Source organism: Sitophilus oryzae, unplaced genomic scaffold (genome assembly GCF_002938485.1).
Source record: "Sitophilus oryzae breed Bouriz unplaced genomic scaffold, Soryzae_2.0 scaffold_1521_pilon_pilon, whole genome shotgun sequence".
In the NCBI taxonomy this organism is placed as follows: Eukaryota; Metazoa; Arthropoda; class Insecta; order Coleoptera; family Curculionidae; genus Sitophilus; species Sitophilus oryzae.
This window is the reverse complement of record NW_022146194.1, coordinates 1,873,472-1,898,502: the sequence shown is the minus strand read 5'-3', so window position 1 is coordinate 1,898,502 and position 25,031 is coordinate 1,873,472. Positions and strand designations below refer to the sequence as shown.

Genomic DNA, 25,031 nt, shown 5'->3' with positions numbered 1-25,031 from the left:
GAGGAATCGAGCAAAATATCAAGTGTGTTATATTTTTGGAAAGGTAATTTTAAATTCTTTTCAATAAATGAAAAATATACATGGTGTCCCACCATAAAAAATCAAATTTTCTGTTGATAATTCTTAAATTATTAATTTTAAAAAAATTATACTTAAACCATAGTTTAAGGAAAAGAGTAGTTGCACTCTCGCAAATATTTTCTGCCAGTTTTTGTAAGCTGTCGAATATCGGCAGCTTGCAAAGCGTTTCAGTTGAATTCCGTCCGTCGAGCTGCGAGATTCGAGCGTTGCGTCCCAGCACAGAGACGGATTGAAAAAAAATGAGTGCCTTACTGTGTGCTGCTATTAATTGTAGTAATAATTCAAAAAATTGTTCTTTGAGTTTTTTTAGATTTCCATCGGATGTAAATCGGCAAGCTGATAGTAATTATCAATAAACATTTAATTATATTTGTTCATTTTAGAAGCTGAGATATTGTGTAATTAATTAAATGTTATTATTTTTTTTTAGCATGTGGGCAAATCTTAGAAATAGTTTTCTAGATATACAAGTTGTCTCAAATATGCGCATGAAAATATTCTTTGGTCACGGGATTTGCCATAAAATTTTCATTCCAATAATAATTTACGAGATAATTTATATAGATTGGTTTTTGAAACAATTTTAGAGTAAATATTTTGTACATCTAAAGTTTCCGCAAATTATTCATATTTTTTAAATGAAAGAATTTTATAATAGCATAATCTATTATAAATTTAGTGGACTGTGTTTTTTTATGTTTTTATTTTATTTTATTTATTTTTTATTATAAGTGGTCGTAATATAACAATATTCAAAATATTATAGACAAAATATTGAGTTTATATTTGAGGGAAGAAAAGTGCCACACCTAGCTTTAAACCACCGTAAATATACAGGGTGGCCCATTATTGCCAGGAAGTCCAATATCGTCGTTCTTGTCGAAGATGTGAAAAAAAGTTTTATTCATATGTTTCAAGGTTTATAAAGGGTCGTATCCGAAAATATTTTGTTATATACAGGGTGTCACAAAAAGTTGTGGTAAAGTTAATTTTATTTTTTTTAATTATTTTACATCATTCTATATACATTATTCTATATAGGGTATTTTTTATGGCGATGGCGTCACCAAAATCGGAATATTTAAAATGGTATATCTCAATTTTTTAAATGCAACATTCTGTATATTATTTTTCGGTCAGATGCAGAATTAAAAAGTGAACATTTTTTATTTAAAGTGTTTCTCTAAATTTTTAACGGTTTCGCAGATATTCGCAGTATTATATTACATATAGCTCTTTCAACAGTAAATTTTTATCAAAGCCACCTAATATGATCTTTGTCTGATATTTTATCGTTGAAAATTCCATATGTAATGAAATACAGAAAATATTTGCAAAACGGCTAAAAATTTAAGAGCACTTTAAATACAAAAAATGTTCACTTTTTAATTCTACATCTGAAAGAAAAATAATATACTAGGTGTTGCATTTAAAAAAAATGAGATACAACATTTTAAATATTACGATTTTGGTGACGCCATAAAAAATACCCTGTATACGATAAAGTAAATTTTTCTACACGAATTTATTCTGGTGTCCTTGTCATGTTTAAGAAAACATAGCTAAGTATTAATAAAGTTATATTCACTCTAGTTTTTTGCCACTTTTCATATATAATGTTTTTAACCAAAGTTTTAGTAAATAAGAAATGGAATGGCAACACCGCAGTGTGCTTTAAATAGAATCCAGTTATCTACAGAAAATTAAACTTGTTTTAAATCAAAAAAAAATTGTAGAAAATCTCTGAAATAGATAATAATATAAAAATATGTCATTATATATATTTTCCGCATTTCTTCCCATCAGAAGATTTTCAGATACAGAAGAATTGTTACCTACACGAAATGTGAAAACATTCTGTTTTCAAGCAAGTTTTTACTCGATGATCAATTTATTTTATTTTATTTTATTGGGAACTCATATTTTCCTAAATACATATCTGTGAAACTATGGCGAGTGCCACGACTATACTTTGCCTAGTTAATAGACCACGACTATACAGCTACGTCAGTGGTCACGGGAGGCGAGAACAAGGTCATATAAAGTGGCAGAAAAATTTTGGCAAAGGATTTGACAAGGAGTAAATCTACTAGTTTCCTTATACTATGCTTAAACCATTAAATTCTACATAAAAAGATGCTTTGGAAATGTTTTCATAAAAATACAAAATTTTCCATAGCAAAAAAGTTACAGCGATTTGTTAAAAATGCATATTTTTGAAAAACGCCCCGTAACTCCGAAACGGTAACATATATCGATATGCGGTTTTCACCATCATGTTTTTGATAAAAATTGAGCTCCAGACACCGATATTAGTTTTTGTCTATCTCCTATAGAAAAGGGTGCTTCCATTTAAAAGCGTCGAATTTGACCCACCCTGTACAACGAACTGGTAGACGGAAAATACGTTCTAATAAATAACACAACACTGTAAATAGCAGAAGAATATATTAAACAGTGTGGTCCGAACTGTATTCCGGAAACTTCGGCAGCATATTCTGCAGATAAAATTACCACCCTGCATATTTAGGACAACTAATACACAGCTCAGGATTTCTACTACCAGAAATTAACAGAAGAAGCATAGAGTACATATTTATGAAAGGAACTCAATCATATTCAAATCTAGAATGCCAATTTATCTAAAGCAGAAAACATCTGATCAATGTGTACTACCAGTCAAGGTTTATGAATAACCAAGAAAGACCGTAAAAGAATAGAGTGCATACGACAAAAGACCCAGGGAATAGATGTCATTCACAGTAATATAAATTGGAAAATTTTTCTTAAAATTATATTATTCAGATCAGATTATACCTTGCTGGCAAGCGAAACCTTGGGTCGGCGTTTACATGTATAGGAGTGAATCGCTATGGCAATCTAGTAAGTCGGAGAGAGCAAAAATGCGAAGTATTTATTAGATAACCACTTAATCTGACTCTAGATTCCATGCGCTTGCAGTCGAACACTGTTCTTTTTAGAACCACTTTTAGTGTGAAGTGTACAAGATAGCTTAACAGCCGTAAAAAACTCAACGCAACTTTATTAGAATATTTTGAACGGGAAAGCAGTAGTTTATGTTCCTTAAGTGCTGTTAAGGAGGTGAGTCTTGTTGATGTAAATAATAACCGTTTATATATTTATAATTAATTTATTTTTGTTTCCTAAAATATTTTGATTGAGAAAATATATAAAACTGGGCAACGCTGTGCCGGTCAAGCTTAATCACGTGATTAAAAGTTTATTTGGTAAGAACTGTATTACTGTATTTTTATATCCAATTTCTTGAGGCATCTAAAACAATTGAAATTATCTGGAGATAAAATAAGGATTAAATGTCTATCTATGTACCTTAATTCTTTATTTATATAGGAACTATATAAATAATTGGGAAAAGAATCTAAAATTGAAAAACAGAATCATTTCGATGCTATAAAAATATTTGGAAATGAAAATATAATCCCCTTGTCTTTATCAAATTTCAACAAACAATAAAATTACGATAATTATATTAGTTTTTATATATTTTACAACTGATTTGTGTTCGTGAAAATGAATCAATACCTATAAAATATCGATAGGGCCAATAAAAGTTGTATCCATTAAAATTAAATTGTTAAGTATTTAGACACTTTAGAATTTATACCTATAATAATCTACACCTATAATACCTAATTAATGGCAACTTTCAAATTGTATTTTTGTCCAATTAAAACAAAATTCAACAATTTCAAGCTTCCTTTTTTAAAGTTTACATCCAAAAATTTTTTCGACTGTCTTCTGAGTGTAAAATTAACAAAATCGGAAATTTTCCCCTTGCGGTTTTTGAGCAATAGGATGTTTTTTTTTAAACTGTACTACAACAAAATAATTAGATGCAAATTGTAGATAAGAACATTCTCTATAAGTTCACCTAATGAATTTTGTTATAAGTTTATTATTTCCGGACTTAGCGGCCGTTTCATGAGCCCTTTCTTTGGGGCGGTTTTCAATAAGTTTGTTTTACAGTAAATTGATCCGTATGAAAGTTGTTCATAATAAATGGACGAGCAACTTTCCCTCATACATTTTTTTTGTAGCTTGATTATTTTTGGAGATAGCTTCCGGTTCATGAACAAATTAGGGTAGTTTTAGGGTGACATGCGAGAACGTACAACCATCTCCTACAATTTGCGAGAATGATGACAGCGATTCTGACGACGACTTTACTTTATGCGAAGCAACAAAAGAAACCAACAATAAATCTGAGGAGCCAACGCCAGGTCCATCACACAAAAGAAGACGATACAAATAAAAAAAAACATAACATTCATTCACTTGATGAATTCCATGTTTCGTTTTGGGGAAATAAATACATATCATAGGGAAGTTCGTATGTAATTTTAATATTATGAATACCTTTAAGTTGGTAAATTTGTAGAACTAAACAAAAATTATGAAACTACCCCAATTTGTTCATGAACTGGACGCTATCTCCAAAAATAATGAAGCTACAAAAAAAATCCTGAGGAAAAGTTGCTTTACCATTTATTACGAACAACTTTCATACGGGTCAATTTGCTGTAAAACAAACTTGAAAACGTGAAAACCACCCCAAAGGGCTCACGAAACGGCCGCTAAGTCCGGAAATAATAAACTTATAAAAAAAATTCATTAGGCGAACTTATAGAGAACGTTCCTATCATATATTATGTACAATTTGCGTGTAATTATATTGTTGTAGTACAGTTTAAAAAAAACTACCCCTATTGCTCAAAAACCGCAAGGGGAAAATTTCCGATTTTGTTTATTTTACACTCAGAAGACAGTCGCTGACAAGCTGTGAAAAAATCAAGCAATTTCATTGGATTAATAGGAGCATTTCCGTCTTAAAAGAGCTCAGGTATATGATAAAATTCAAACAAGTTCCCAGATGTGAACTTCCCACGGTTAGCTCTTGATTCTACCTTTTAAATGAACTTTGAATCATCAAAAAATATAAATTTTAGCCGAGTTATTAACAATTTGTCCTCTCGATCAATGACGCTTTTGAAGTCTCCGTAGCGTTAAGACTTTTGAAGAGAAAATTCGGGGATCTTGGAGACGGAATATCTCGAAAACTACTAATTCTATGTAAAAAAGATCAATTTTGTAGGTAATTACAGAAGCTTTGTTTTTATTTGGTAGGTATTTGCAAAAGGTAGGTATTTGCAAAAAAACTGATGAAAGAAATTTTGATATGTATGAAAAGAATCTTAAGATTTACTAGGTTGTAATTTTGGGCTTGGTCCCTTGGTCTTGTCTGGACTCCCCAATGCAGTACAAATCAGATATTGAAGAAGTACCTACAATTTAGGAGCCAGTACTGTATCAGCGACTTTCGCCTATGCGTTTATTATAATAAATAATTTTGACAGTACTTCAATAAACAAAAGAGGCTTTTCTATGTCAAAATATATCACGTCACTAGAAGAAAACAAGCTCGTAAATGGGACAAAAAAGATATACTTAGATTTTCTACAAAATAAAGAGGGAATAATCTAATAATAGATTCGGTATAGATTCAAAAACGTATAAACCAAACTGTTTGGTATATTGGGAATGCACGGCAGGTCTAAAAATAATCTTTAAAACTTCGCGTAAGTATAGTGAACTGAAAAACGATGTCAAGATACATGAACGACTTGATACAAATGTAGGTATATAATTTTTCAGTGCCATCAGGTATACAAAAGGTTCAAAATATACCACTAATTTATCACAATACACCAAAACACTTTATTAGTAGGTAGACTTAGTATGGTAGACTATTAAGATCGGCAAAAAAAAAAGTTTTTTTAATTTCACTGAAATTGAGTCAAAAATACAAAATATTTTCATGGTGTCTGTCTATCTGTCCGTCTGTCTGTAACACTATAACTCAAAAACCGCTAAACCGATTTTAACCAAATTTGAAACAAAAATACTGTGGCACCCGAGAATCTGGCCATTAGTTTTTGGTGGGGGTGGGTGTTGGTAAAGGGGTATGTGAGGGGTTAAAAATTTAAAAAAATCGTAACTCCAAAATTACAGTAGCTAGCGAACCGCGGTTTTCAATTTAAGATTAGGAATAATATTTGCAACAAAATTTGTAACAACATCAAAATCAGTCAAAGTCGCAATTTTTGAGATAAAAAAAATGGAAAAATTCCTTTACTTTGAAACTAAAAGAACTGCCTACCAACTTTTTATTAACATATTTTAGTATGGGCGGCTATACGTGCCTCCCCGCGCCATTTTTTTTTGAATTAGCCACGCGTTTCGCTAACCAAGTTAGCATTATCAGCAGATGATTATAACTAGGGTTTCCATACGTCCGGATTTACCCGCACATGTCCGGATTTTTAAAGTGCCCAGGGCGGTCCGGTCCGGATTTTTTTTAACTTAGTAAAATACAGTGTCGCTGTTATGTATGGAAACGGATTATTAGGTAAAATATAGGAGGTACCGCAAAAAGTTAAACACAAAAGTTATAGAATTTTTAAATGTCTATTAGCGGGTAATAAATTTAAGTATACAGGGTCGGTCATAAAGTCGTGGCACATCAAAGTTTATTTTTTTTAAATATAACCCCCTGTATATTATTGCATATTTCAATTCTTCTTTCAATTCTAAGCAAAGATCGAAATACACACAATGTACCTCAAATCAACCGTTTCCGAGTTATTGACTGTTGAACATATTATCACTTAAACGATTTGATTTAATTAATTTCGATATGTTCAGTTTCATTTAACGATGCCATTCTACCCAAACTGTGATACTTTATAATATCGACATTAGTTCTCAAGTTAGCATTTATAGATGTATAAATTGAGATTATATCAAGTCTGGAAATTACAAAATTTTCGTTTAACATTTCAATTCTTCAATTTATGTACATTGTGTATTACGATTATTGCTTAAAATTGAAGAAATAATTGAAATAGGCAATAATAAACAGGGGGGTTCATTTAAGAAAAATAAAGTTTGATGTGCCACAACTTTATGACCGACTCTGTATACTTAAATTTACTTGTAGCTAATAGGAATTTAAAAGCCCATTACAACAGTATCACAGTTTCGGCAGAATGACATTATTAAATGAAACTGAATATATCGAAATTAATTAAATCAAATTGTTTAAGTGACATGTTCAAAAGTCAATAACTCGGAAACGGTTGGTTTGAGGTTTGAGGTACATTGTGTGTATTTCGATTTTTGCTTAGAATCGAAAGAAGAATTAAAATATGCAATAATATACAGGGGGTCTATTTAAAAAAAATAAACTTTGATGTGCCACGACTTTATGACTGACCCTGTATACTTAAATTTATTACCCGCTAATAGACATTATAGATTAAAAATCCTATAACTTTTGTCACAACTTTTGTATTTAACTTTTTGCGGTACCTCCTATATTTTAACTAATTATCGACCGTTTCCGGTCCATAAAAGCGACCCTGTATTTTACCAGTTACAGTTGAATAAGGGTTGAATTAATTTCTCAGTTACTTTGTTAAATATTTTAGATTTTAGTCTCTACGATACTACAACTCTACTTAACCGGACACACTACTACACTCCTGGACACTGAATTTTGTTTGGTTTATATTTTGTTGATTCCGGGGCTATTATTTGCGTCCTATAAAAGTTCATAAATAAATTTATTTTTATGTTTCTTTTTTGCGACGCGAAGTCCGGATTTTGTCCAGATTTCAGAGTTCATTTGTCCGGATTTCTGAGTTCATTTGTCCGGAATTTCCAAAAGCCTTTATGGAAACCTTAATTATAACTGATGATGCTAACATGGTTAGCGAAACGCGCGTCCAGTGTAAAAGTAAAGTGTTCTCACTATACTTTCCATATCGGCTCCTTTCCGTTTACATAAAATATTATATCGTGCAAATGAATAGGACAATGCACACTATCCGTTTCGTTTCCCTTCCGTTCCATATCCTTTCCGTCCATACATTTTTTTTGGCGGACGGACTGAAGAGTATCGGAAACAGCGTTGTCACGTTCTTACATTTGTACCAGCTCTGTTAACTTTTTGCTGATATTTATTTATTCTTTCACCTCTTAATTAAATCGATTACCTTTTTCAAAAGATACAAATTTTTAAAATAAAACTTTCGTAATGATATAAATTGTACAATAAAAAGTATGGAACTGATACGGAACGGAAGCTTACGTATAGCGTCAATACAATAAAAAATACGGAACGGTTATGGAATGGAAACGGAAGGTATAGTGAGAATCAACCTTTAATGTTTTATTTTGCTGTGTCTTATCACCAACTGTAATATAGTTATATAGGTATATGTTGTATTACTATTCAAAATGTTATAGTTTTGTAGATTAGACAGTGATATAGATAATTAAATCGATAATAATATAGATACAAAGAAATTTCGACGTTAACAGTACTAGTTCATAACATATTTACCTCAAAAACTTAGATCTCTATCTTCTTCAACTTCAATGAACATTCAAACACAAAAATACAATCCAAAATAACACTAAACCACTAGAAACCACAACGAAACGTCTCTATTACCACCCAAAAGTCACAATCCTAGTCCAAAACCGCTTTTTTAACCCCGCTTCAACAATGTTACTCTCTATCGGTAATCCGTCGCTCAATCCGTCTGAAATGCCGCACCGTCAACGACTGAACCGCTCAATCCGCACCGCATTCCGCGCGACTCTATGCCCAGTCCTACACCGATGCCGCAGCCACAACAGGTCCGGTTTTACAACAGCAGGGGCGAAGAACAGCACAACGGGCCCATGGGCGGACCCACGGTTACCTTGGTAGCTGGAAGGGGGCGTGGTGACGACGTTGGGGACGACCAATGGGGAGCAGGAGCCGGAATTGATGTTGGAGCAGTTCTTTTCAGGTGCTAATTTTCTCTGGTAGAGGTAAACGCTGGTGGAGATGGTTGGTTTATGAATGTGTTAAACGTGATGGGTATGTATAGGTTTAAATGGATGTTTTTTGCGGTGTTTTTGAATGGAGTTGATTGGATTGGATGGTGTGTGATTATTCGTTTTGTATATGTTGAATGAAGGAGTTTTTTTGAAAGGATTGGAAGCATCATTAAAATGAAGTCACGAAAAAACGGACACTTTAAAATGTTCGTGTGTTTTCAAGTTAAATAGGTATATCTTGTTCTAGTGATTTAATTTTTATTAGGTATATATTTTGAGGACCCCATACGGTCTATTATACGAAGTAAAAAAAAAACGTTCTTATTTTGACATAAGTTTGAGACACCCTCTGGGATGGTTTATCCCAGAGGGTGTCTCAAACTGTATTATAATCATCATCATCATTCTCATCTTATTGAACCATTTACAATTATGGTGTAGCCTCCCTTATATATTTAAATACTCTCTTTGTAGTTGGGCCCATTGTTTTCTATATTGTTGGCTATGTGGGCCCAAGATATACCTGCTAACTTCCTAATATGATGGTCCCATCTCAGGTTTGTTTTTTTTAGGTCTCTTAATAATTCCTCTTGGGTACCATGCTGTAATTTTTGTGGTCCATCTGTTGTCTGTTCTTCGTGCCAGGTGTCCTACCCGTTGCCATTTGAGGGATTTGACTCTGTGGATAACATCTATTACCTGGGTCTTTTGTCGTATCCACTCTATTCTTTTACGGTCTCTCTTGGTGACTCCCAGCATATTTCGTTCCATTGAGCGTTGTGCGACCTGCAGTTTCCTTATGATGTCCGTTTCAAGTATCCAGGTTTCACATGCATATGTCATGACGTAGTACACATTGGTCAAATGTTTTCTTCTTTAGATAAAGTGGCATTCTAGATTTGGATATGATTGAGTTTCTTTCATCTCGAGCTGCGTTATTAGTTGTCCCAAATATATATTTTATATTCTTCTACTGTTTCCAGTGTCGTGTTATATATTAGAATGCCCTTTCTTTCCACTAGTTCGTTGTATATTACTTTAGTTTTTGCTAGATTCATTTTGAGACCCACTTTATTGCTGGCTGCATTTAGTTCATTAATTAGTGCTTGTAGTTCTTCAAGACTATTGGAAATTAGGACTATGTCATCAGCTAATCTTAGATGGTTAAGATATTCTCCATCTATTTTAATCCTTTGTTGGTCCAGTCCAGTTGAGGGAAGATTTCTTCTAGTGTTACTATAAACTATGTTGTCAAATCTACGACGACTTTTTTTTATAAACGAATAAAGTTAATATAAGAATGATAAAATTTAGATCAGTTTGAGTTGGATTGGTTAGGCATTATTATAGTTGAATTTCGTTACTTTTTCAGTATTATGATAACTCTTAGTGAAATTCCTGCTAGCTGCTACAGGAATTTGAAACACTCTGTATATTTTAAAAACATATCAATTATATGTATATCGACCCAAATAACATTTGAAAATTTAAGGCTGTAATTTTAGACCTATCCATCTATTGTTTCTCAAAAAACACAATAAAATATGTAACAGATATGTTACCTTCTTACGAAGGTAGATACACCTAGGTATGCATATGGTACAAAGGTGAAAATAAAAAAAAACAAGTTCTCATAGGGAAGGAATATTGTTTCCTATGCTTTTTTACATCCGTAAATATAAAGATATCAAATAACGAAGATGGAAAAGGGGTTTTCGATAGTGTAAAGATAACGAATATATTGAGTTTGATGGATGGAAGGGTTAAAAATTTGAAAGAGGTGAATAGGGTAATGTGACATTCAAGAAATGACAGTTACAGTTAGTTACGTCATAATTGTACGTGCGGATCTATAGGTATAGTATTTTTAATACCCATTTAGAATAACACTATCCTTATTTATTATTAATAAATCAGTTGAAATAAAAAATTACCAACAAAAATGAACGTCGATTATTAATAATTTGTTAGATGTCACGTTTTTGAAGTTACGTTTCATGTTAATGTCATAACGCAAAATAAGATATAAAAATGCGATATTCTGGTGAATCAAAAGCATAACTAATCATAGTAAACTATTTTCAAAAGATTTAGGATCTCGATTTAGGCAATTCAAAAGCGTCCGAAGCACTAAAAGTTCCAGAATACGTATATAATCTTTGAAAAAAAACCAAACAAACTACAGATTTCAATTTAGAAAATATTATTAAACGTTTCCCAAACAAAATCAAATTACAAAGAATACCCTACATTGTTTGAAATGTTTACAAAAAAAAATAATGCGAAAGGATAAAATCACAGTAGAAACTATTTTCCGGCAGTTTATCGAAGAATCTCCAGAAACTAAGATTTCCAAGTTCGTTATATTTGAATTTAAAAAAATGGGTTTCATTTCAAAAAACGGGATGGAAGAAAGCAAGTTATTGGAAATACTGGAATCAGACCAAAAGAATATTCTTTTTAGTGCTTCAGACGCTTTTTTTGAATTGCCATAAATCGAGATCCTAAATCTGTTTTGAATATAGTTTACTACATTAAGCTTATAAGTATAAGTTAAGATATTCTTTGGTATAGCTAAATCAGATCTTAAATAATATGGGTATTTTTGAAAACTCGGTATCTAGTTAATAAAACAATATTTTTAAAAATTAGTGCGCTTCTTCTATATTTTTTTATTATATCAACCTCTTAATTCATAAAATTAATTTTTATTAATATAAACCGCCACTGATAATATGAAATTTCAAGTCACTCACCAATGCAATAAGAAATGTCAAGCATTGACCTTGACAAAAGATGTAACCTAATTTTTTTCATGCGGGTGTAGATGGTGCAAGAAGCCGCATACGTTAAGTTACTAAAACGGCTGGTACCTCTAAATAGGTATTAAAAATACTATATTTTTAGAGTCATTACTTTGAATGTTAGTTATCATATTTTAACCGTCTGTTTAGTATTAATCCTTTTAGATCCTTTTATTAATCAGATATATTCTATAGGTTATTACAAGAGTTGTCTTTTATATTTTTTTCCATAGCAACTGTTAAAATTGCCTTATATCTATCAAAAATAGTAGATAAAATAGTACTTTAACCTCAAGGGTAGATTAAATGATACTTTAACAGCGAGAATAGGTTAAAAACACGTTTTTTAACCCATCGCACGTTTTTTAATTGCTTCCATTTTTGAAAATCTTTTTGTTCTTATTCATAAGTTATTCGGGATTAAAATGGAAGTAGTTTGGATATTGGCGTTTGTCGCCTCAGCCTGAATATCTGTGGGGAATTTACTTATTTCGTTTTGAGCCATTCCTGGTTCCAATTCAATCAGCAATCGATACGAAAGAGAATTAAAAAATATTGACTCAAAACTGACAACTAAAGAGACAGCTTTATTTATTTGTCAAATTACATAGAAACCAACGCCAATCCAGCACAATATTTTTTCTATATTCTCGTAATGAATGCCTTGAATTAATAATTTCTGATTTTTTTTTTAAAACGTAACTCGCTATGGAAAAAAATATTGTTTTATACACGAAAATAAAATTGCATTATCGTCTCACGAAAAAATACCAATTTATCGTCTTGTATAAAAAATAACTATTGTCCATAGAGGTAAAAAAGTAGACAACTTTTGAACACTAGTGTTTTTCGAAGTATTCTCAACGAAGAGAAATGCATTTTTGCATCCGTTAGAATCAATTCTGAAAGCAGATATTCCACTCTCTTTTTACTACCTTCAAAATTACGTTTTTTTATACACTGACTGCATCTTCTGGAACTGGACTGGAACCTTTGACCACACAGTTCATTCTTTTGAAAAAGCAAAAAAGTTAGGAGTATATGGTGATGATGATGATGCTGATGATGATAAAGAAATAATCCCATAGTGTCCAAGTGCCTTTGTCGAATTCTATTCTAACACAGGTATGTTGAGACACTAATATAATTATCTATAGAATTTTAATGGAAACCATAATAGTGTTTATAAATTATTCATAATTAAATAGAGACTGTATATTATATATGACCCAACATAAAAACTATAAACGCCTATTGCTTGACATTTCCTCTAATTTAGCCCCTTTGGTAATTATAATTATCTCTCCTATTTAAACGTATATCAAACCTTTATATTTCACCATGCGCTCTCATTTATCTACCAGCTACTGCCATTTGGACTTGAAAAAAGGCCGGAAAGATTTATTCACGATCTTGATAAGGCCCGGTATAAAAGTTCGCTACGCCACCTGGAGGCACCACAAATATAATGTGAATGCAGACGGAAGGTGTGAACCCTTTTCGTTATTTCATTTTTGTGATGGGGTCTCGAGATAAGCAAATCTTTATCAGAGCGCGTATACCTACGAAGGAAATAACAGAAATAAAAAGGGGTCAAGCTTATAGGTTCTCTGTTTCCTAGAGTCTTTTGAAACTATACAGTGTAGTTAGTTCCTGTTTTAAAACTGGTTAATATTCAGAAATATAATCTAACTTTTTATTTCTTTCATTTATTTTTATCTTTATCCTTGTTGAAGATGCTTTACAATTGATTTATTATTACATTACAATTTGTTGGTGCGCGACAAAATTTAATCGTATTTTCAAACTTCAAAAGAGAGAGCAGTTCGATATTTATTGGGACTGAACAGTAGAAGTCACTGCCAGAATCTATTTTCAAAATACTGACTCTTCCTTCTTTATTCTTTTTTGAATCCGTTTGCTTAATCCGCAAGCACATATCTGCTATTCCCGAAAGGCCGTCTTACAACTATCCACTTAGAAATGCAGAGCACGATCTTTATCTGCCAACTCCAAGCTTAGAACTAGTTAAAGGCTCAATACTGTACAATACCAAAAAAATGTACAATCCTCTGCCTTTGAATATCCAGTCGCTTTCATTCTTTCCCGCATTTCGCAACGCTCTGAAATAATACTTACCTACTGGAGAGAGGCCTATATGCGGTAAACGATTTTTTTTGTTGATGTTTAATCATGAACGATTTTGAATTTTAAAATTTTGATTATCTCACACACTGGTTAAAAGTCTAGTATTTATTTTTTTATGACTCTTAAATTATTATATCCATTTACAATTTTCCTATTATAAAATTTTATTGATACGCCTTTTTTGTGTTCTCCAATGTCCATGTATTAATTAGTAATTTTATAATAATAATAATAGCTCCCGTATATAGCGTTTAACGCCTTGGGAGTAGCAAGGTACAGCTTGCCATACTAGAGCCGTTCGGTATACAAGGAAGGTAATGTGGCTAGCACTACGCTTCAACCGCCTATTATTACCTCAGGATTGTGAATCCCAAGTATTTATTTAAGGCTGAGTCGACCTAGGTACTCAAACTATTGTTATTTTAATAAATATAGTCGGCTGATGAAATGCCGGGTGTGGGATTAGTAATTTTAATGACATATTACTTGACTTACGTAAATTTTTTTGAATTGTATGATTTTCTAAAATTGCTATTTTTGGGGCTTACTCAACCGGGTCTCACAATGCAAATTCACCTCAAATATCCATTTAGTTGGTCGTTGCCAAGCACTCTCTCATTGTACATGAAAATAACAAAACAAACATTTACTGATCTGGGTAAAATTGATAGTTAAATAGTAAGACTCATCCGGGAGTACTCCGCCCCCTAGCCACTGACATCACTGATATTCTATTCAATATATCCCATTCCATATCTTCCATCTAATTCAAATATTATTCGGATCTATTGGTTAATAATCTTCAACAACTAGCTAGTGTCACCTGAAATAGTATAGGGGCTTCCTCCGGACGCAAATCTGCCGCTAAACAGATTCGCATCCCAATCGAATAGGCTAATTGGGGTACCTCACGACCCCAACGCCGCATCGTCAATCGAGAAGACATTATGGAGACCTCAAACTCTCAAGATCAACTCGAAGGCAGGACGTCACAAGAGGTTTTCTTCTTGTGGTCAAACGACCGCGTTGCCTTACAGTCAAACGACTCGCAACTATGATAGTCAACAGACTCGCAACCCTCAATTGTCAGCTCTGTGACAATGCACAACACAACACAACACCCGGCCGGCCTATCTACTACTAACTCGCCGCCGGCAAGCTAAGCCTCCTCTTACATCACAATTTTACCTGATTACAAATATTTACATCGCTTGCCAATGAATCATACTATTTTCTTTAATCGACTTACAAATAGAGTGTTTTAGCGTTACTAGATAAATAAATAGAGAGTTTCTAAAGGAAAGCATATTCTTTATTAGAATAGTGAATAAATAAAAGCATTATTATAACGAACTTATTTTCCAAGTTTTACAATTTGTATTGTATGACATTTTTTTATTATTTGTATATTTTTTGTGCTTGAGTATTGCAGATGTTTTCTTTAATATCGTAGGTTCTGTTATTGTTATTAATGTTTATTAAATCCAGAACTGTATCGTCAGTGTTTAACGTTTTTTTTTAAATTTAGTATAGAGTATCTAATACAGCGTAATATATGACGTTACGACAATAGTCAAATTACATAAAAAAGTAATAATAATCGGAAAAATTACAAATTGATCGTGATCAGTTCATTTCGCTCTTAAAAATTAATCAAAGCATGTATTGACATGAATCAAAAAACAAAATGCTCTGGAGTTATGGTTCTGACCGTAAAATTATATTTTAAGAAACTTTACAGACGAAATTATTTCACAGGGTATTTTAAACTTAAGGTAAAGAAACAACCCCTTGATTAACCCTGTATAATATGCCAAATACTAAACTTTATAAAAAACTGAGTTTACGAATTAAAGTTGATATAATTATATACACCTTACTAAAAAATTCAAAAAAATAGGGCTAAAAATAACAAAAATATAACACTTTTTTACATCTGAGTGTAGTAGGTAGATATGGGAGTCCAATATGTGTTTGCATCTGTCTTAAACACACTACAGGTAATTTTATTGAGAGGTTTATTGTTTTTTCTTTAATATTGATTTTTACATTAGACTTATTATATTTATTATTTCATCAATTATACGTCTTAATCAAGAGCACTTAACTTCCTAAACTCCTCTTTTATAGCACACTCCAACTCCTCATCTTTTAAATTATTCTTAACAGCTTGCTGGTAGCACTGCTCAGCCTCCTCCAACCTATTCAACTTCAAATTAACCAAAGTAAGATAACCCCACACTTCAGCATTCTTATTATCCTTCATGTTGGACTCTGTCAAGCATTCTTCAGCACTCAGCATGTCGTTTTCCTTAAAATACAGTTTCCCTGCTGTTAACCAAACGTAAGGCGTTTGGTGGTATTTGCAGGCGGTCAGTATAAACTTCCTGGCTTGTTGGTCATCGTCGGTCAGTTCTAGAACTTTGGAACAGTTCACGTAGACCAAATGGATGTCATCTGGACGGTCGAAGGAGTTGATGACGTGAAGGTATTCGTCTTGGGCTTCGCTAAGGTTGTTTTGAGCGAAAAGGATGTGACCTGATAAGCTTTGGATGGCAAAATCATTACCTAAAAATATAATTTTAAAGAAAATGGAATTTTAGCAATGGAAATATTATGTTAATATGCGAACGTTTGATTTAATTATACAGGGTGTCACTTCGAAGAATTTAATCTATCAACCTTCCTTAAAAAATGATATACAGGGTGGTCCGAATTGTATTACGGAAATTTCGGGTTTCGGGAGCATATTCTGCAGATAAAAATAAGTAAAAAACCTCTTATAAATGTATGTCCTAAAATGCTTAGTTTAAGAGATACAGGGTGTAGAAGTTTCATTTTAATTTCGATTTTTTCCAAATAATTTCTGAAGTAACGTCAATATTTGGATGAAAATTGGTGTCTGATAGTTTTTTGACATGAGAAATTTGATTTTGATGTCATTATGACTCCTATTTGTAGAGGGCGCCACCTACACGTGTTTTAACTGTTCTGAAGAGTAATAACTTTTTGTCCGTACCTGTATAGAACTGCTGAGTAAAAAAATATACATTTTCGTATTTTTCTACGTAACAAATGTCTCTTGGTAAAAATCGTTACGAGCAACCCTTCTCGAGATATTTAGAATGGGAATAGTCAATACATGTCATTATTGACAAAAAATAATCATGTTGAGTAGATAGTTATTGGATTAAAAAGATAAATTTGGAAAATTTTTAGTTTTTTAAATTAATCATAAAATTTTCTTCAAAATGATGATTGGTGATGATTTGGCACAAAAACATTTCAAATTTATGATTTCCGTCTATTAACTATTTAGTCAACATGTTTAATTTATGTCAATGATGATAGGTATTGATAATTTCGATTTCAAATATATCGAGAACTATTACTCTTAGCGATTTTTATTAAGATATCTTTTTTAAGTTAAAAACATCGTAAATGTATATTTTTTTACGTATATTATTATATTTTTATACAGGTACGGACGAAAAGTTATTACTCTTCAAACCAGTTAAAAATATGTAGGTGGCGCCCTCTACAAGTAGGAGCCATATTGACATCAAAATCGAATTCCTCATATCAAAAAACTCCCAGATACCAAATTTCATCCAAATATTGATGTTATTTCATAAATTATTTGGAAAAAATCGAAATAATAAATGAAACTTCTACACCCTGTATCTCCGAAACTAAGCATTTTAGCACATACATTTATAAGAGCTTTTTTACTTATTTTTATCTGCAGAATATGCTGCTCAAGTTTCCGGAATACAGTTCGGACCACCCTGCACACAAATACCTACAAAATCTGTCCTGAAATTAAAACTATATTAGGCATTTACTTTAGATGGTCTATACTTACTTTCCTATAAATATCGTAATCTTAAATCATACAGGGTGTTCAACATTCTACGCCAAACTTTCTAAAATATAAAATAAATTTTCTTCGTTTTTTCAAATGGAACATCCTGTATATAGTTTTTTTATTAGATAGAGAGTTAAAAAATAAACATTTTTTGTTATTAAAGTATTTCAAAATTTTTAGTGGTTTTGCAGATGCACGCGTAAAATATGAGCGAAAAATCAAAGGGTGGCTTTGATCAAGTTTGACGTGGAATTTTGAACATCCTGTATGATTTACGATTACCATATTTATAGCAAAGTAAGTACAGACCATCTAAAGTAAATACCTAATATAGTTTTGATTTCAAGACAGTTCTTGTATTTTTAATAATTTATGTATTAAAAAAAATTAAGAAAATCTGAAAATATATATTTTTATTTATTTATTAATATCTCTGAAACGATCGAAATATATTTACTCGTATCTTAGGATTGTGTAAAGTGATCTGAAAGGAAGCCAAAAATACAATAATATACATGGTGTTTCATTAAAAAAAAATATCCCGATCCACTGACACTTTTCTTGAGCTACCCTATAGAAGTTAAAATATTTTCCTGACATACATTATAGTACATACTTTAGGTTTGCACTCAAACAAAATTCTCAAGTTTTTTTATTCTAGTAGTTACAATGCCTGACGCACTGTTGCCGAACCCTGTATAATTTAACACCATATGTTTTATCGATACAAAAACAATAATAATTCAGAACAGTGTACCTTGAAACTCCTTGGCTTCGTTGATATGCTCCAACGCATGTTCAAAATTCTTCTGATAATAATACCCCACAGCCAACAAATAATTTACATAACCATAGTACTTAGGAACAGTCACCTCCTGAGCTAAAGCCAACTCGACCCACGAGAAAAGCCTCATTTTCAACAACAAAACAGCCGTCCTAAAGAACATCCCCTCCGGAACATTCTTGGAACTCCAAGCCAAATCCTCGAACTCCGTGATGTAATCTATTTCGTGAGGATGTTCTGAGTATTTCTTCACCATATCCATGGCCATATCCATACCGTCTTGTCTAGAGACCTTTTCGTAATAGAGATACAGGACACACCAGCCTTCAATCCATTTTGGAGCCTTTACCATGACGTTCAGGAAGCAAGTTTCCGCTTCCTGCGTTCTGTCTTTGTCGCAGAGCAAAATGCCGAGGAGTAGCAAGCTGTATTTGTGTGTAGGTTTTTTTTGAAGGCCTGTGTTAACACATTCGAAGGCTTTGTCTGGTTGGTTGATTTCTGTGTTGAAAATGGCGTAGTCGAACCAGTAATCTGCCTTGTCTTCGCTGTCATTTACTATTCTCTCCAGGAAATATCTGGAAATAAATCATTATTCTACAGAATCGGTATCTACTCGGAATGGGTTGCTTAAATTGGGGCAAAGAGTTGTTCATAGTGTTGAATACAGGGTGAGTTTCCTACGATGTTCTCTATGGGTATCTCGGAAACTACTGAAGATAGAGAGTCGGTTAAAAAGGAAAAGAATTGCAGTTTTGCGGGGTCATAAATATCCGCCTTTCAGATTTTTGAAATTATTTTTGTCTTTTTCTTTAAATTTTAAAATATTTAAAACAACAAAATAAAATATACGTGTTTAAGAGTTTTTCCGAAAAACTCACCGGTTTTTAAATAAGATATGTTCTAATATTTGAGGGGTCGTTTCACCCCCTTAGAATTCGAGTTTCGAAAAATCCCTTCTTATCGAACCTCTACACCTTAAAGTCAATCCGTTTTCCAAAAATCAGCTTTTTACGTCAAGCGCTTTAAGCAGGATCGTCATTAATCAATGACCAGATTTTTCGAAACACCCTGTATACATTTTTAACAAATCTTAAAATATATAAAAAAACAAACTAAAATATACGTGTTTAAGCGTTTTTTCGGAAACTTGACCGTTTTTTAAGTAAAATATATTGTAATATTTGAGGGGTGGTTTCACCCTCTTGAAACTGGAATTTCGAAAAATCCCTTCTTATCGAACCTCTACACCCTAGAATCAACCTGTATGCCAAAATTGAGCTTCTTACGTTGAGTGGCTTGAGCAGGATCGTGATTAATCAGTATGTCAGTCACTTAAGGATTTTATATATTAGTATAGATACCTGTCAGCAATCTCCAGATACTTCAATTCAGCAGCTTCCTTTGCCAGAAAATAACTGTCTTCACTCTTATCACTCTTTTTTAAACAAGGCTTCATTCCATAACACACCAAACTGTTCAAAACGCCATGCATCTCCGACACAAGATCATTAAAAACCTCCGAAATCAAATTCTGGTATGCCCTGTTGTTATTCAGATCCTCTTCCAGACATTTGTACTTGTTAGTAACCAACAAAGTAGCAGCATTGATAATAGAAGATGTATAAGTGTTATAAGATCCATTCAGACGAAGATAGTTAATAAAATCACCATAATCTTTTTGAGGTATTGACATCTTTTTTTCAGAGTACTCAGCATAATGTTTATTTAAATCAAATATAATATCATTAATAGTTTGTCTATAAAAATCTTGAGCTACCTTCTTGCTCAAAATGGTCTTCGATACACTGACATCTTCCGTTTGGAAATCATCCAAACAAACCTCCATATCCTCTAAATCACGTTTTGGACTAATAGGCTTGAGGAATTCGAGTTCAACTACTATAAAACACTGTCTTCCTTCTTCGTCATACACTGGGACAGATGGTTCAGGTGGAAGAGGTTCCTCAGGTTTAGCTGGAAGTTTACTGGCTAAGTTCTTTTCTTCTTTCACAGTGGAAGCTTTATCTTTTTTAGAAGCTTGCTCTTTTTTCTCTACAACTTTTTTCCCTTTGTTTATTTCTTGTTTAAGCTTTCCTCCTTTCTTCAAAGCAACATCAACTTTAGATTTAGGAGCAAAAAATGAGTTATCCAGTCCCAATTTAGCAGCCTCTTCGAACGAGAATGTTAACAATGGACTTGCAATGCGTGTTTTTGTTACCCCTGGATACATTAAACTTGAAAGATCCAAAATAGCCATTAAATGTAAATAGGGATTTGTCTTTGATTTTCCTCTACTGGTGGAATCCATATTTTCTATATCCTCGGAAATATAATCATGTCTGGCCCTAGTTTTAGTAGTGACGAACAGCTCTAAAACTATTTTTTTGTAACTGTATAAGTGATTCATGAATTCACACAATCCACTTCTGAACAAGACGTTTCTTTTTATGTAGTTATACTCGATGCGAGTGTTTGAGTCTTCAAAGGCTTGATTTAGGTTCAATTTTTCCTTGTTCTTGATATTATCGAAACCTTCATCTACGAAGTACTTGGTGGTGTTAGCATTGTACCCGATTTCGTGCATACAAGGCCAGCGTTTGTAACTTTCCTTCGAGGGTGGTTTCATACATATTTTCGGGTTCTGGAAAACCACAGGTGCTTGTCCTTGGTGTTCCAAGGGAAGCATCACGCTTATTTTACAGTCCATATCCGTTGCTATCAAGCTAGGAGGATAGAAAATTGACTCGGCTGTGAAGTTTAAAATATTTGCTGGTTCTACCAGCTTAGATTCGTCTTTTACCGATACAGTAACGGTTACTTTGGGATAATTCTTGAAAGTACTGGTTAAATGACTGGTTCTTTTGACGGGATGAAGTAATAGGGCTTCTGTAAAGGTGGTTTTACCGTAGAATAGAGGGATAAGGTCTAGGGTGCACATGCCGTAAACTTCTGATTTAATGGGTGCTTCAGTTGATTTAGTAGTGGCAGCGGAGCTCGTCGAACCTTTTGATTTTTTGGATTTTTTCGAGTTTTTGGAAGCTTTGCTTGTGATGGATTTTGATCTGGATGTTTTGTCCTTTTCTGAAGTTTTCTTGTTGGCTTTCTGAGGCTTATCTAGAAAAAAGGAAAAATAAAACATAAATATCACTTTAATTGGCAAAATTAACCGCAAAGGGTGTATAAAATTGCTCCTATTCAATAATGGATTGTAATCAGAAATATATTGGATGAACTAGAAGATCAATAATTACTAGATTCAAAAAGTATAATCTAGATATACAGTATTGTAGTACTACAGCCCAGGGTCGTCAACAAAGTTGAAGAGGTAATATTTTGACCAACAATTTAAATGAAAAGGAACCTACGTTGTGTTAAAATTATTTTTTATTGTGATTACCTCAGATGCGCCTCGACAGAAGCAATATTTTGGTAAATTTTAGGTTGTAATTTGTAAATAAAACGCTAAATTTGTAAATAACCCTACTTATTTTATTAAATGAAATGAAAGGAGTGCGGTATTCTGCCTGGAATTCACAAGTAAAAGAGCATGGCAGAGGAAACCCTGATCACTATTCCAGAAAATCTAACTATGCTGTCCTGAACTTTAATAAAAGAGAGATAATAATAATATAGAAACTGCCTTCATACCAAGGTTTGTAGTTTCATACATTCAAAAATATGCCATATTTATATCATTCAAAACTGAAGAGTTTTTGTTAGTTAGCAGGTCGCCGCCCGCAGATACTAAGGTTTCTTATTGCGAGTTTTGAAACTAAAGTTGAAGGTTTGGTGTCACTATCTTTAGATTATCAGTTATTCTATTTATTGTTTTTGTTGGCCCTTTTGTGAGCTAAGATATTCACCCATGCACGATCGAAAATTGGTAGTACACTCAACTGGCCCTTATTTTTACACTGAACCACAAACATCGGCACGAATGGACAGTAAACGATTGTATTTAGATTACTTTTAAACTAAAATTATACACAGCATAATCGATTCCATTAAATACATACACATTACACATGATATAAAGTACGTCTGCTGGATCTGTGTCTATGAAAGGAATGCGGACAAAAAACATTTAAATAAATAGCAATATATTTTATACGTCGACTTGACGAGTACGTCACCGCAAATCGCTCCGCCCACTCATTTTATTGATTTCTTGAAATTTTGTCGAATTTTTATTGATGGAACGTGTCGTCTAATTTTTTACGAAAAACATCGAGAGAATATCGTTTCCCATCTCACGGATACCCTCGTAGCTACAGAACGGACAGACGTACTGTAATTAATATATATGTTATAATTCTCAGATGAAATAATAAAGAAGTAAAATCTTTAGCACAGAATATTACAACAGACAAATAAGCTATTGTTCAATTTGCGAAGTTTGAAACTTTCGTCATCATTTTAGGCGCCATATTGGTTTTCACGTATTTCTTGACTTGGTCCAGAGAGAACACTAATAACTACTTGGTCCATGAGTTGTTTATATCTCTGGTTGTAAACTAACAATAGCAAATTTAATAACAAAATAGTGAACAATGACAAATTTATTGTAGCCTACCCGCAGTGTATGCAATGAATAAATACGTCCTCTATTAATATGTTCATGGATCTCATAAGCAGGAATTCCAGGGGATAAACAAATATTGTGACTTGTTTTGCTGCTTTTTGTTCTTTATCTTTCACGATTCCTCTGGAACTTATTCTTTGCACAGTTGGACATGAAATTCCTAAAGCTTCGATGCTCTCTATAAAACACGTGAATATTTTCGATTTAGTTACAAAATTTTAACTCGGTAGTTGTCCAATTACATCGTAAACAGTGTGTCGGTAACAGGGTTTTTTTCACCATCTTTTTCGGGTTTCAAATACTCGATAACTTTTAATATGAACCGTTGTTCTATTTCACTAAAACGGGACGGCATTTTAAACACAAATAAAATCGCAAATAACTAAATAAACACAGAAAATCCCACAAAAATTTACGAGAAACTACCGGAGTCGTTAAAATTTAACGACAACGTTGACAGTTGGCGATATTCTTTTGTTCGATTTCGGCGGGTAATACAATAAATATGATGTTTGCCTTTTTCTATTCATGCACATCAGACAAGGAAGTACGATTCTTTATACGTAATGAAGGTGATCCGTATGTAAAACGAAATAAATAATCGTATGATGTAAGAAATATAATGGACTCACGTTTTTGACACAAAATTTCCATTTCATGTGATAAACATGGATAAGAGAGAGAATGACAATATGTGACGAAAGACTCAAACTTTGCAAATTGAACAGTATATGCTTTAGTTAACATTAGTTAAATAATGAGAAAACATTTACTTTTAAAACAATAACACAATAAATTAAACAATAACATTCTTTGTCACAAAACTTACGAACCAAAATAACATCAAAGCATCTCGAACAGTAGTTTCAAAACTAGTATTTAACAACTATTATCTCTGTTTTTTAGAGAGAAATGCATTTATGCAAAGTAGCGGTTATTAACTTTTCCCACTCCTATACAATCTACAATAGGTATATCTTGAACTCACCTTTCTTTGCAACTGCTTTTTTAACAGCACTCTCCTCCTTTTGTTCAGGAACTTCTTCATAAGCACTAAACAAACTCTCAACGTCCCCATCTGACACTATAGTCTCCACAGGCTTCAGCTGCTCATATAACGAAGAATCAAAAGTGCCTGAAAACTGCGTCGCTGTCAGGAAAATCGGATTAGATGCCAGCAAATCAACGTCTTTAGGAGAATTCACGTCAATTCTCAGTTCAAACGATTGCATAACTGTTACGTTTTCATCGTCTGTCACTGGAACAAGATTGGTCTCACCCAGATCTTCGTTTAGGTACTTTAAGGAAGATTTTATATCCGAAACCGGGTATATTGGGGTTAGGTTCTTGTAGCTTTCAATGGTGATGAGAATGGTTTTGATGTCTTCAAGGTTTGCTGGGCGAGGTTCTTCGGCTGTGGTGGGTAGGGTTTCATTTGATTTGTCACTACGAGGGCTAGACATATTTTGGATGAAATTTGAACACTTTGTCTTTATATAATTATTGTACTGGAGTTTAAAATAATAGATTTATAGTCAGTGTCTTTGAAATTTTTGTACAGTGACACTGACAACGTTTTAGTGACATGCATGTAATATGTCACATGTGATATGTGACAAAAAAATGAACTGGATGGCATGTGTTCATCAGTAGTTTACCATTAGCTGAAGAAGTATGATTCTTGAGGTGGGGGCTATAATTTCATTATTAAATAACATTATTATCATCAAAAGAATATATTAAAACCGAATTATAACTAGAAAACTTTCCTGGACTGTGTCCTTTTGAACTGGATGGAATGTGTCATGTGTCCATCAGCAGTTTACCATTAGC

The 25,031-nt window shown here is 32.8% G+C and overlaps 2 protein-coding genes across 2 annotated transcripts in view; both read right to left on the bottom strand.

Annotated features, from left to right (window-relative positions):
- The window catches only part of LOC115878749 (homeobox protein SIX1-like), a 52,345-nt gene extending 43,499 nt beyond the window's left edge, over positions 1 to 8,846 (bottom strand). Inside the window, exon 1 of the mRNA XM_030895334.1 lies at positions 8,528 to 8,846. The gene's annotated coding sequence lies outside the window, so the exon portion shown is untranslated. The remainder of the gene's footprint in view (positions 1 to 8,527) is intronic.
- A 6,983-nt stretch (positions 8,847 to 15,829) lies between these two features.
- LOC115878720 (cilia- and flagella-associated protein 70-like) lies at positions 15,830 to 24,767 on the bottom strand. The gene is made up of 4 exons (XM_030895302.1): positions 24,187 to 24,767; positions 19,978 to 21,730; positions 18,590 to 19,191; positions 15,830 to 16,532 (listed from the first exon to the last, which is right to left on the bottom strand). Exons 1-4 carry the CDS (start codon positions 24,659 to 24,661, stop codon positions 16,054 to 16,056), a joined length of 3,309 nt encoding a protein of 1,102 aa, XP_030751162.1. The 5' UTR covers positions 24,662 to 24,767; the 3' UTR covers positions 15,830 to 16,053.
- Between the last annotated feature and the right edge of the window lie 264 nt (positions 24,768 to 25,031).